Below are 14,775 nucleotides of genomic sequence, written 5' to 3'. Positions count from 1 at the left end.
AGAAAGAAGAGGAAGAGATGCACTAATTTGAACACTATGATTAAAAAACAAGACTTCAATATTGAAGCTCGCTGAGACACATGGCAATACTATTACTCTTCATAAAGGCCAGGCCAAATCCATACATGCTGAGATGTGGATCAATATCTTTCAACTTTCTAGAGCTCACTTATATCAGTTACAAAAGATTATGTTGTTCCCTGTTTTTCTGATGATTTATAATCCCAGAAAATGAGTGAAACCATTAGTAAAGCAAACTTAGAGCTCATTTTTATGTCTATGGTATAAGCCTGTGCCTTTATTTTATATGTATGTATTTTTCCTCTCCAAGAGAAATTTTCTCAGTCTTTGAACATTATTTCCATTTTGTAAACATGTATTTTCAAACGTCTGATTGTTGGTATCCAAACAAAACCAGTGATCTTCAATAGAAACCCAGTGTATGAATACACCCCCTCCACCATTAGCCATGGAAGCAACAACATTTACCTTCACAAGACTTTGTCTTGGGATTATATCTATAGCCTTCAGGACATTGGCATTCAAAATCTCCTGGAGTGTTCTTGCACACTGCTGTGCCACAAACACTTGGCTTTATGGAGCACTCATCCACATCTAGAAAGAAAACCAAATATATCAAAGAACAATTTTACATCATCAAAAGATGCTAGCAGAGAATCTTTGTGATGTCAGGATCTAACTTAATACATACATTGCATACTAAAATATTATACGTATCATGTATATAATGTGAAACAGCTGAGTACTTTGAGTACTTTTTGTATACTAAAATATTATATCTATCATCAGACTACAGTTCATTAAACATGATTATATAAGTTCATAGAAAAATTTGATTGTTGTTTGCCACTGTTTTCATATATATACATATATATATGAAGATAGGGTTTCTGTTATACTTATCTACTAGTTTCAAGTATAAAAGCATTTTCAACCATATTCTTAACATACTTCAAACAAACTTGTAAACACACTTCTGAATTTGATCTTAAAAGTGGATTCATTTCTTGCTATCACATATATTACAAAATTAGAAGGCCCATGTGTTGCAATTTTTTTAATTGGAAACAAACAAATATCTAATCTCATGATCCTTTTTGCAATTACTGGTAATTGAACTCAGGAAACTGTAGTTTCTCTGCTCTTGTTATTCTTCCAGGTTAGCTTTTACTGATTATTTTCAAGACAGACCTCTTAGACTTCTTTTATCCTAAAATAGCAATACTCTTGATTCCTCTGATCTCAATCTCCTGAGTAGCTAGAATTGTAGATGTGAGGTGCTGGTACCTCACACTTACATTCATTCTTATTTTTCTGAAGAGTTCATGTTTAAAGTAGACAAAAGTCAGATCTAAGGATCTAGCCCAATATAAGCTTTATTGCTAAATTAATATGCAGAAATTTCAAAAACACAACACTAGTGCTGTAGGATAGAAAATATGATTGCAACTAGCTAATGGACAGACTTAAGGAAAACTCACAAGTGATAGAAATAGTTCCATAGAGATGTAATTATTACTGAACATTTTATATCTGTGCTCATCAGAAGACAAGATCAGCACTGAAAATATCTAATCTATTGTGAAGAATTGGAATTAGCAAGTTTTATTCTCCCTCTCCCCCTGAAGGGGAATAGCAAAATTGCTTTTTAAAAACAATGACATCAATCTGTCATCTTAATGGATTTAACTGTATCAATGCTAATATTCTGTAATTCAGTAAAAAGTTACCCATGAGGTGAACCCCTAAATGGCACCTATGAACTCTACTACTTGTTACAACTTAATGCCAATTTTTAGTGCAATCAAAATATTTTTAGAGAACTGTAAAAAGTTATTAAATTCTTATTTTCAAAAGAATGTGAGCCCATTTGACTAAATTTTTTTTGTTTTGAGATTCCTTTTCAGGGAAATATGTCATATGAATTTGTGATATTGAACTTGGATCTTATGTCTCAACATTGACATCTCTAAATCCTGGTGAGAATGTTTCTTTCACTACATATAAATAATTACTGGCAACTTGAGCTTAAGCATATTCATATCATGGCTGAAGTCACATTCAGTAGTTTTATGCAGTCTTTTGCTTAAATAACATAAATAAAAGGCCAGGAGTTTGGCCTAGTGGTAGAGTGCTTGTCTAACATGCACGGAGACCTGGGTTCAATTTCTCAGTACTACATACATAGAAAAGGCCAGAAGTGGTGCTGTGGCTCAAGTGGTAGAGCTCTAGCCTTGAGAAAGCCCAAGGAAAATTGAAACTGGATCCCCATCTGTCACCATGTACCCATATTAACTTAAAATGGATAGAAGACATGAAACCATAAAACTAATACATAATTTAGTAGAATACATATTAATATTTCTCAGCACAGGAAGGAACTTTTTGAGTAAAATTTCAAGAGCTGAGCAAATCAGTGAGAAAACTGACAAATTTGCTTGCTTCAATCAAGTTTCCACATGGCAAAGGACACAGTTAACAAACTAAAAAGATAGCTTACAGAATGAGAGCCTATCTTTACTAAACATATCAGACAATGGCCTACTATCCAGAATATGCAAAGAGCTCAAAAACTAAACAAAGAATGAACTATCCAATTAGTAAACAGGCAAGGAAGCTAAACAGAAATTTCTAGGAAGAAGCAAAATTGACCAGTAGATATATGAGGAAATCTCTGGCCATAAACATCTTTTGCCATAAAGGAAATGAATATCAAAACAACATTGAGATTCCATTTTACCTCAGTTAGAATGGCCATCATCCAGAATATAAACAACAGATGCTGGTATGGATATGGGGAAAAGAAACCAAACTTACGGTTGGTGGGAATATAAATCATTGTGGAAACTGGTTTGGAGATTCCTCAAAAAGAGTAAATAGAGAATTACCCCCATGATTCAGAAATCTATTCTTGGATAATTATCCAAATGACTATAACTCAAGATTCAGGAAAGCTACTTGTACCCAGTGTTCCTTGCGTCACAATTCATCAGAGCTAAGGTATGGAAACAGCTTAGATACCCTTCAATGGTCAAATGGATTTTAAAAAAATGTAGCATATGTACACAATAGGATTTTACTGGTCCATTAGGAAAAATGATATCATATCAATTGTAAAGAAGTGAAAAATACTATGTTAAGTGAAATATGTCAGGGCCAAAAGAAAAAAATACATGTTTTTCTCTCGTATGTAGAAGATAAAAGTAATTTATAAAATATATACAAGCTATTTATGAAATGTAGTATGGAAATACACATAATTATATTAACTAAAGTATGGTATTTACAGGGAAGAATTCAAATTGTGTAATTCTTCAAAAGAATAAAACACAATATAACAGGAAATAAATAACAGGAAACTAGCACTTGTGTGAGTAGAAGGTCAAAGGGAAGAGGTAGAAAAAAAAGAGAAGGCAGGAGAATACAATCATGACATTAAATAAATATCTTTTGAAATGAGGAAAATCAAGTAAAAAGGTTGGATTAGAAGTGATGAGTGAGAATGATCCAATAGATATAACATTAATAAAGATGAATGAAAGGGTGATATCAATAGAGATGCATTGTAGCAGACATTGCTGGCTCACACCTATAATCCTAACTACTCAGCAAGCTGGGGTCTGAGGATCATGGTTCAAAGCCAGCCAGGAAAGGAAAGTCCATGAGATTCTTATCTTCAGTCAATCACCAGAAAATTAGAAGTGGTACTGTAGCTCAAAGTAATAGAGTGCAAGCCCTGCCTGAGCAAAGAGCTCAGGGACAGAACCCAAGCCCTGAGGTCAAGCACCAAGAGACCAAAAAAAGTGCATTGTACTTATAAACTGGTTTGTTGAATAGTAATCCCTTTGTGCAAATATTAAACATAATAATATGTTTTGAAAAAACAAAGATGGTCACAAAGTAGATAATGGAAGTTTGAAGTTCATTTAAGAATCATTTAACTAGCCGTGCTTGGTGGCTCATGCCTGTAATCCTAGCTACTCAGGAGGCTGACATCTAAGCATCAAAGTTCAAAGCCAGCTGGGACATAAAAGGACCTATGACTCTTATCTCCAATTAACCTTTAGAAAATGGGAAGTGGGGCTTGGCTCAAGGAGAGGGTGGTAGCTTTGACCTGAAGAGCTTAGGGACAGTGCCCAGCCCTCGTTCAAGCCCCAGGAAAAAAGGGAAAAATAAAAGTATATTTTGGCTACAAAAAAAAACGTACAAAAATTAAAAAAAATAAGTCAAGAAAAAAGTCATGTAACTATACCTTTAACTTTGATAGTAAATACAATTGGGTATTTAGTAAAGCCATTCTTTAATGATCCAATTAAGTTACAAAAACAGAGAAGGTAGAAAGGGAATCTTAAAGAAAAGTTGATTTAATTTTAACTTACTGAATGCTTTAATCTCTTTGTAAAACAAAGGAGGGAAAGGATGAAGAAGACAAAGTTGGAAAAGAGTAAAAACTATTTTAAATGTAACTGGCTGCTATAGGCAGAATTTAACTCAAATCTCTGTAATTTTGTTCAAAATTACTTATATTTGTAGCATGAAACTTTGGAAGAATTGTTCTAGCAATGAAAGCAGCCAAACCAGAAGACACATATGAAAAAGAGTTAAAATCTTGGAGACAATGACTCAAAAAAAATTAAAATGAATCCTTAGCCAAAAAATAAAAATCCTGACAATCAAATTTATAGAGATTAAGTCCAATGAAAAAATAAATGAGTTATGACCAATGATAAGATCTTTAATGTATGAAAAACAAGATCAACATCTTTCTCAGAAGGTTGAAGTCCAAGATGAAGGCTTTATATTGAAAACCATAAACATACTTCTGAAAAGGAAAAATAAGATATATTGGGTATAGTTCTTAAGGAATATTTAAGATTTATTTGTTTGGCTGTTCATCTTGTTCAAAGAAAGAAAGCAATAGTAGGTAACATCTGCAAAGAGAAGATAAGCAGTTTTGTTTTCCAAGTCTAACATGGTAACATCTGAACTAAAACCTCAATTTATAAGGAAATTATTTTTATTTGCATGAAATTCATTGCTGAGATGTGCATGCACACACACAATAGAAAGCAATAGAACATTCTTATGGGCAGCACTGTAAACCGAAAGACAGTACAACAGTATACAAGGATTCAAAACATATTAAAGTATATATTTATTATAACCACTAACAACCAGAGTTTCCTAATAATTTTAAGGGGAGATCTCTAACTAACCGTGTTCTCTCACAGCGAACACATTCCTTTTTCTTTTCTTTTTTTTTTTAATGTGGAAGTAATTTATTTGCTATATTACAAATCAAGTACATGATAAGTACTTTAAATGTCAAATATTTGGATAAACAGATGAATTAAAAAATGAAGGGTGGATTTCTAAGGCCATCCAAATCACCTCTAGTAGGTTAGTCATCAGGAAGTTCATTACTCATATGGACAACTATATAAGACATTATACGTTCTGACTATGCTCTAGAGATAAATAAGTGAAGAAAATAATTCACTATCCCAGTTCTGAGGAAATGCAAATGAAACAGAAGTGTGGATCGAGATTCATCTGTGTAACCCTTACACATTTGAATGAACTGCACTTTCTTTCCATTTGGGAATTAATCAATCCTAGTGAAGCTTACACCAAATGTTCTATAGGGCTAAGCATCGGTACATAGGAAAAAGGGTTCAGTGTGTAACTAGCCAGTGCCTCTCTTTCATTTTAAAAAGTGAGTTTCAATAGTTGAGTGAATTTGGGACAAATGCACAGTCTCTTGGATTTGCCAGCCTCCGTATGCATTCCAGAAACAGTTTGTGAGTCTCTAAAAGGTTTTTTGTTGGCCCTGTGACCTCATTTTGGACCACTGTAGTCAACTGGTTGGGAGCTGGCATTGGATGCCTGCACTGGATGTGGAGCTTCTGTCTGTTCTGAGTGTGGTGGTCTGCTAGCTTCTTTTTTTTCATATATTTTTATTGTAATTAATAGAAGGGTTACATTATATTCACCAGATAGAAGGTGCATTACTTCACATACATTGACACTCTTTCTCATGTCTTGGTCCCCATTTTCCTCCCCCAACACCCGCCTCTCATCTTGTTTTCCTCCCTTCCCTATCTAATTTCAAATAACCAAATATGCATATATAAAATACATCAGATAACAAAATGAAATACTGTAACAATATGAGGTAACCAAGGGACAGCCAGAGAGTACATTAAGGACAACAATTACTCGTTATCTGGCTTTGTTTCTATATCCTGGATGTCCTTTCAATTAGCATCAAACTATATGGCCTTATGTATCTAGGTTTTGTTCTATTGTAAATCTCTGATACGCAAGCCCAAGGTTTCTACTGATTATGACAAATGAGGGAAACCATTGAGCCTAAGTTCCTTTGAGCCTGGCTTAATATGATTTTTTTTCTAAGTCTTTCCATTTTCTTACAAATCAGACAATGTTGTTCTTTCAACTGTGTATAAATACCACATCTTGTTGATCCACTCATCAACTGAGGGGCATCTTGGATGGTTCCATATCTTTGCTATGGTAAATAGTGCTACAATGAACATCACTGTGCTAGTGGATTTAGTATATCCTTGCTTCTGGACGATTGGGTAAATACCAAGTACTGGAATTGCTGGGTCATAGGAGAGCTCTATGTTTAGTCTTGTGAGGAACTGCTATACTGTTTTCCATAGTGGTTGAATGAGTTTGCACTCCACCAACAGTGTAGGAGTCATCCCTCCTGGCCACATCCCCTCCAACATCTGTTGTTATTAGATTTCTTGATCCTGACCATTCTAACTGGAGTGAGGTGGAATCTTAGGGTTGTTTTGATTTGCATTTCTTTTATGGCCAGAGATGTCAAGCATTTCTTCATGTTTCTCTGGGCCATTCTTATTTCTTCTTCAGAGAAGACTCTTTAAGTCTTTGGCCCATCTTTTAATGGATGGTTGTTTCTTTGGAGATTAGTTTTGGAGTGATTTGATTTTTTGAGCTGTTGATATATTTTAGACATGAGGCCTTTGTCTGTTGTATGGTTAGTGAAGATCTTCTCCCACTCTGTAGGCTTTCTAGTTAGCTTGCTAGCTATGCCCTTTGCCATACAGAAGCTCTGCAGTTTAATGCAGTCCCACTTATCCAGATGTTCTCTAATTTGTTGTGTTTCTGGGTCCTTATTAAGAAAGTTTAGACCGGTGCCAAGGTCTAGTGTATGTCCCATTCCTTCTTGTAAAGTTTTCAGTATATCTGCTTTTACCTCCAGGTCTTCGATCCTTTTGGAGTTAACCCTGGTGCAGGGTAGCCAAGAAGGATCCAACTTTAGTTTTCTGCAAGTGCTTAACCAGTTCTGCCAGCACAACTTGTTGAAGAGGCTGTCTTTCTTCCATTATGTTTTTTTTTTTTTTTTGCTCCCTTATCAAAGATTAGGTGGCCATAGGTCTGTGGGTTAATATCTGGGTCCTCAGTTCTATTCCATTGGTCTTCAGGCCTGTTCTTGTGCCAGTACCAAGCTGTTTTGGTCACGATAGCTCTGTAACAGAGTCTAAAGTTTGGTATTGAAATTCCTCCTGCGCTGTTCTTTCTGCTAAGAAGTGTTTTTGCTATATGGGGTCTTTCATTATTCCATATGAAATGTTGGATTGCCTCTTCTATTTCTTTAAAGAATGACATTGGGATAGTGATGGGAATTGTGTTGAGTTTGTAGATAGCCCTTAGCAAGATTGTCATTTCACAATGTTAATTCTTCTTATCCAGGAGCATGGGAGGTTTTTCCATTTCCTCAGTTCTACTTTAATTTCCTTTTTCAGGGTTTTAAAGTTTTCATCAAAAAGGTCCTTTACATTCTTAGTTAAGTTAATTCTTAGGTACTATATTTCCTTTGAAGCTATTGCAAAAGGAGTTGCTTTCCTGATTGTTGCCTCGTTCTTTTCTGTTGGTATAGAGGAAGCCAATTGATTTTTGAGGGTTAATTTTATACCCTGCCACCTTGCCAAAGTTTTGAATCAGCTCAAGCATCTTGGGAGTGGAGTCTATAGGGTTCTTTAAATACAGAATCATGTCATCTGCAAAGAGGGAAAACTTCACTTCCTCTTTCCCTATTTGGATCCCCTTTATGCTTGCTTCTTGCCTTATACAGCAAACACATTCTTATTCTGATTCCTTGATCTTACCTTTACAATCTTTTTTATTCGAAAGCATAGTGAAACCACTTCTACAGGAACAGTGATAGCTTCCAGGTGTATTGTCACAAATCTGACTACAACCTCCATTTACAGTGGATGGATCTTTGCATTCGTTTATATCTAATAAAAAAAAGGGGAGGGCAATAAATTATTTTGAAAATAACATTTTCAGAGAACTTCTTCTGTAGCCAATAAAGATGAATCCAGTGGTTTTATTATACATACCAAATTCACACCTAGCTCCTTGCCATCCAGGTTTGCAAATGCAAGTGAATGAAGCTTGGCCATCTTTGCAGTTCCAGTATCCATCTTCATGGCATGGCACAGGATTACACTGGTCTGGAATTGCTGAAGGAAATAGACATCTATTTAAATTTCATTATATAATGTCATACAAAATTAAAAGTATAGCTGATGCCAGTTACTCACTTCTAGCTACTTAGGAGGCAGTTCAAAGCCAGCCAGGGTACAAAAGTCAATGTGATTCTTATCTCTAATTATCAATCAGAAAACCAGAAGTGGTGCTGTGTCTCATAGTGGTAGAGTACTACACTTGAGCCACAATTGCTTAGGGACAATACCCAGGACTTGAGTCTGAGTTCAAGCCCCACAGCTGGAAAAAAAAAAAAAAAAGTCTTATAGACTTTCTTGCCCAGGCTTGCTTCAAACCATGATTCATGATTCTTTTTATGTAAGCTTCCCACATTGTTATCATTACAGATATTCAACATTATGTCCAGCTTGTCTGAGATGAAGTTTCAATGACTTTCTGCCTAGGCTGGCTTTTAACTGCGTTCCTCACAACCTTTACCTATGACTTCATGGAATTATAGGCATAAGCAATCATATCTAGGAAAATAAACTTTAAAAGCAGAGGAAGATACATAGTTTAAAAGAGAGGCATGATTGAAAGCAAATTTCTCATCAAGTTATTTCATACTTAAGTACATAATGAAAAGACATCTTCATGTGCTGAAAGATGACCGCTGTCTACACAGTGAAACTAAATACCAAAATAAAAGTCAATACAGGAGTTATAGCAACAAGCCTGGCTCTATTTGATCAGTTTGATCAACATTTGATTCTACTACTTGAATATGAAATAGCAGACAAAATAGAGCTGTTACAAAGAAAATTTTTTTTGAAATTAGTGACTGAAATTTTAAAGATTACTGTTCAGCTTGTATCTTAGGTAAAGCTTTTGTTTTAAACAACAGCACTTACGATGAAAGGATACTTATTTATATGTCATTTGAAAATAACTCCTAGCTGGGCATACAACTCTTTAATGGTTCATTGCTTAACTTTTTAAATCATCAGTTACTTTGACATAGATATATTGTGCTTGCAGGATTCACATTTTGCTATGTTTTACTTTTGTTTTTATTTGTGGATCGATTTTAGAGCGGCTTACCATTGACACAGCTCCTGAGGTCAGGATAAACATTTGTTGACAGACGTGCAGCTACAAATAGTCCAGCTCGAAAAGTGCCAAGACAACCTGTAAACAAAAGCAAACGTATTCTTTCAGTGGCCACACTTGCCTGTTTTGAAATCATAGCAGGAACTATTCTAAAGGTAAAAGACTTACTTCACTAGGGGCTTGTAGGTATTAGTTCCAAAGGCTAACTGCTAAACATTCCATGCTACCATCAGCCTTTGTTTTTTGTCAGTTTAGTAAGATATTTTGATTCAGCAGAAGTATGTCTGTTAAACCCTTTACAGGTATACATTTTAATCAGATAAGCAAGACACAGTATATTCTTTATTTAGTATAGTTCATGTACAAAATATTAGCATTTCCCTTGAGAAAGAATATCCTAGCAGGGAGTACTAGCTCACACCTGCAATCCTAGCTACTCAGGAGGCTGAGATCTGAGGATCAAGGTTCAAAGCCAGCCAGGGCACAAAAGGGCCTGAGATTCTTATCTCCAATTAACCTCTAAAAATGGAAAGTGGGGTTTGGCTCAACGATAGTGTGGTAGCCTTGAGTTGAAGAGCTCAGGGACACATGACCCACAAAAAAAAAAAAAAGAAAGAAAGAAAGAAAGAGAGAGAGAGAAAATCATACCTAAAATAGGCTTGATAAACACTGAATATTATGTGCAACATATAAAATTTATGGAATTATGAAAAAAGTATGGAATGATGTCACAGAAAAGTTGTTAATGATTCTACAGATATCTGGATGATTCTGTGCAATAGCTCATAAAAATTCATATTTCTAGAGAATTTTGGGGCACCTAGAGATAACTGAGCATCAGCACAAGCATACTCTATAAGAGACATATGATAATAACAAAAAATAAAAGGAAAATGCTACATGACAATTAAAAATCATTCCAAATGTACCTATTTCCTCAAATGAAAGGATTTCACTCCCATGGTTAAGAAAGTTATATTGGATAGGATATTTGAATAGAGTTAAACTCAATAGATCATATTATTCAGATCCTTAAAACTTACCTAAATATTTGGGATAAAAATATTCCTAGAAAGAAAGTAAAAAAATATATATTAGCAAACCTGGATTCCATTATAAAATTACAAAAATACAATATATATGCCCTGTTTTTATAAATCATTCAGTTTAAGACAGTGACTAGATATAAATTTGATACATTTTATACCATGATGATTACACATACTGAATTCAATGTTCAGAAATTTGTCATAATTTGAAGTGATCTAAAGAAAATTTGATATACATAAAAATATACTCTAAAAAATTCATTTTATGAAAAAGAAAAAGTAATCTAAAATATTCCCATTTCTCAATAGAATCATGTTTACTCTAGTCATAAAATATGTAATATGTAGTATCGTTAGCACCAGAATTGCTGGTGTAAAACCAGAATTTCTGCACAAAAACTTACTCAGTAATTTAGTTTACTAAATATGGAACATATTGTCTTCCAAAATAAAGACCTCACTCCTATACAACACAAATAGCACTTTTTTATGAGGGCATAAATATCATACTGAATAATTCAGACAACAATCTCCCTCTCTCTCTCTCTCTCTCTCTCTCTCTCTCTCTCTCTCTCTCTCTCTCTCTCTCTCTCTCTATCTATCTATCTATCTCTCCAAGAAAAAGCCAGGACTATATGCAGCAGAATTCCAAGAATGATGTTATGATGGTGAAAGGAATGGATTAGAGATGGAGAGGAAATAAGCAATAAGATGAGCACAAGGAATAAGGATGCAGATGCAATGTATTTGACATAAGTTAGAACATGATAAATAATGAATTTTTCTTTAATCTTTTCTGTATCTCCCTTGATGTCCTTGCCATCCCTTTTCCTTCTGTCACTGCAATAATCAATGAAAGTGAGGAAATATAAAAATGTACTTTCCTTCTCCACCATGTTTTCTCTTCTTCCATGAATTCTACCTCTTTCCCTTGCTACTTAATAGCTGAGATATATTCTAGAGATACATTCTAGAGATATCTATGCAAATATTTATAGGTATTATTATAGTAATATGAAATCTTAGGCAATCGAACATGCCTTAAAACATTCCATTAAAAAAAAAAAAAAACAAAACAAAAAAAGAGGACTGGGAGTTTGGCCTAGCGGTAGAGTGCTTGCCTAACATACACGAACACCTGGGTTTGATTCTTGGGTACCACATACAGAGAAAAGCCAGAAATGGTGCTGCTGCTCAAGTGGTAGAGCTCTGGCCTTGAAGAAAGCCCAAGGACAGTGCTCAGACCCTGAGTTCAATCCCCAGGACTGGCGAAAAAAAAAACAGAAAAAAAAGTTAGAATGAAGATGAAAACAATAAAAAGTAAACATTTACAACATTGATAACTAGGATAACTAAAGGGAGGAGTTTGGTTGAGAGGGATGGGAGAGAATGATGAAAAGGGTTAGAATGATCAAAATGCCCTGATGTATTTATAAATTGATTTGCTAAATGGTAACTCTTTTGTGCAATTATGTAAAGATAATAAAAATATAATGACCAAGACATGTGAAAGGGTATCAATGTATGTGAATTAATGCACCTTCTATCTGGCAAATATCATGTAACCCTTTTACTAATTACAATTTAAAAAATGCAAAAAAATAAATAAAAAATAAAAATATAATTAAAGTAAAATAAAGTAGATAATCCTATTGCTGTTTGTTTATTGGAGTTTCTTATATTATCTTTCTATAGATTATATTGATATACATATATCACATTTATAGACATACATATTCTATAGATATGTAAGTAGTCTATAGAATATGTATATTCTATAGAAATATATCTATATATTTCTATATATTAAATTTCTATAATAAAAAGAAATATCTGTGAATATATACAATTTTCCTTCTTTTTCACTATGGAAATTTATACTATACACAGGGCACTCACGTTCCTTGTTGTTATGTAAATGTAAGACATGCGACATATATGTAAAATCCTTGCCTCATTGTAATAGTAGTCTACACAACTGTGAAAATAAATAGTTTTAATCTGTCAGCTCCTTATTCACAAAAATGACAAAGCAGAGGGAGAAACATTTTTATTTTATACTGGTGAGATTAAAAATTAATTTCTGGGTACTTAGAATTTGTAGCAGTAAGAAGAACAGTGCCAGACAACACATGGCACTAACTACAGACTAATGATTTCTGCTCATCTGTCTTCGTGGTACTGAGAGCCATGGAAGAAGTACAGAACTGACTTTACGTTTTCTTCAGTTCTAACCCTAAACTATATAGGTTATCTCAGGAAAAGTTTCTGAAGTGATCCCATAAATTATCAGATCTGAACTCTCAGGGCTCCCCTCACACTCCATCTTAGAGGTACTACTTCTATGCTTGTGACCCACTGAAAAGGCTAACTAATAGACTCTGATGAATGATAACATCCTATACATTTGTATGATGCTTAAAGGTATTTATGACACACAGACTAACAATGTTTTTCAATCATGCTTACTATATTTTATAATATTAAATAAGTTGTACAAAGGAGCTGCCATTAAACAATGCAGTTTAGGAGTGCAATATATCTTGATCAACATGAGCCACTTCAACATTCTTTACCCATTCATCCCTTTCCCATGCCTTCCCTCAATTCTCTTAATTTTGTAGGATACACACTGGAGTTTTGTCTGCATCAACCCCCCTTCTCCACAATGAAGATGCTAGGAACAATAAAGTTGGTTCAGAAAACCTCCCAAAACTTATCAAAAGAAAAGTATACATGCTAAGATTACATAATTTAGAGCCCAAATAAAGGTAAGTTGGAGCAGCCATGTACAGCTCATGCCCATAATCATAGCTATTCAGCAGGTGGAGATATGGTAGACTGGGGCTCAAGGTCATTCCAGGAAAAAATAGCTCACTAGACTTTATCTTCAAAAATAACTAGCCAAAACAAGAGCTGGAGGCATGACTCAAGTGACAGAGCACCAGTCTAGCAGGCACAAAGCCCTAATTCAAACTCTTATAATGTTCAATAAATAAATAACTAAAATGGCTGGCATTAAATACTTGTAATCCCAATATTTATGACATGAAGAAAATGAAGAATAGGAAAGGAAAGGAGGACAAGAAGGAATAAGGGAGGGGAAAATGAATTAGGAGGAAGAGACAAAGAAAAGAAGGAAGGGAGAAAGGAAGGAAAGGGAAGGAAAGAAGGAAAGAAGGGAAAAGAGAATATAGAGATTTAAATAACTGTGGTAATAACAACATAAGAACATACTTGAGACATTCTCTCTTCTTCACAGAATATTACCATATTTCATAAGGAAAAACTACTTGAAAGCTATTAACTTATTACTACATGCTGATAATGAAGTATAAGTGAATCATAATTTAGTCATAATATGTTGTTGTTGGCAGTAACAACCAAGTCTACTTTTCTTAAACATTATCTTCCCCTGAAATAAAATTGGCTTATACAAGGCTTGTGATGTACAAAATCAGTAACTTTAAGATCAAACACAAGGACTCAAATTGACATATTCAGGCTATATGCACGTGTACATGGGAGGATTTACTCATTTGCTATGAATTCTTACTGTTTCTGGGTTATTTTCAAATATCTCTCTGGCTTCTTCTTTATTGCAGAGTTCCTCAATGCATTCTCTTTCAAGATTACCCTCTTTGGTTTCTTCAAGTAAAGAATTTGCACGACGTTTCCTGATCAGGACTTGTGATGCATGCTGCTTGGACAAAACTGAAGGAAAAACATAAGTTGTATGAATAATATTTCCCCTTTCCTCTGGGGAAAAAAAAAAGGTTTTGTCATTCATGGGGGTTGAATTGCAGTCCTGGGCTCTTTCCCTGAGCTCTTTTGCTCAAGGTTAGGGTACTACCACTTTGAGTCACAGCATCATTTCTAGTGGCTAATTGGAGCTAAGAGTCTCACGGACTTTCCTGCCTGGGTTGGTTTTGAACTGGGATCCTCAGATCTCAGCCTTCTGAGTGGCCAGGATTATAAGCATGAGTCACTAGCACTTAGAATCTATTTTTAAATAATAAAATTTAAATAATTTTCTGCATATGAATTATTTCATAATTAAAATTGGTTTTGTGGAATAAAGAAGAAACTGAAGATCTACATAAGTACTTTG

At 34.5% G+C, this 14,775-nt stretch overlaps 1 protein-coding gene across 2 annotated transcripts in view; it reads right to left on the bottom strand.

Annotated features, from left to right (window-relative positions):
• The window catches only part of Pros1 (protein S), a 55,609-nt gene that overhangs the window by 18,147 nt on the left and 22,687 nt on the right, over positions 1-14,775 (bottom strand). For both annotated transcript variants that reach the window (XM_090347687.1, XM_090347679.1), the window contains exons 2-7: positions 14,221-14,378; positions 10,659-10,683; positions 9,607-9,693; positions 8,418-8,540; positions 8,181-8,312; positions 490-615 (exon numbers count right to left, since the gene is read on the bottom strand). In XM_090347687.1, the coding sequence (XP_090203813.1) occupies positions 490-615; positions 8,181-8,312; positions 8,418-8,540; positions 9,607-9,693; positions 10,659-10,683; positions 14,221-14,378 (651 nt within the window). The remainder of the gene's footprint in view (positions 1-489; positions 616-8,180; positions 8,313-8,417; positions 8,541-9,606; positions 9,694-10,658; positions 10,684-14,220; positions 14,379-14,775) is intronic.

Source organism: Megascapheus bottae, chromosome 1 (genome assembly GCF_031878675.1).
Source record: "Megascapheus bottae isolate mThoBot1 chromosome 1, mThoBot2.hap1, whole genome shotgun sequence".
In the NCBI taxonomy this organism is placed as follows: Eukaryota; Metazoa; Chordata; class Mammalia; order Rodentia; family Geomyidae; genus Megascapheus; species Megascapheus bottae.
The sequence above is the reverse complement of the archived record's forward strand: the minus strand, read 5'-3'. Positions and strand labels throughout refer to the sequence as shown.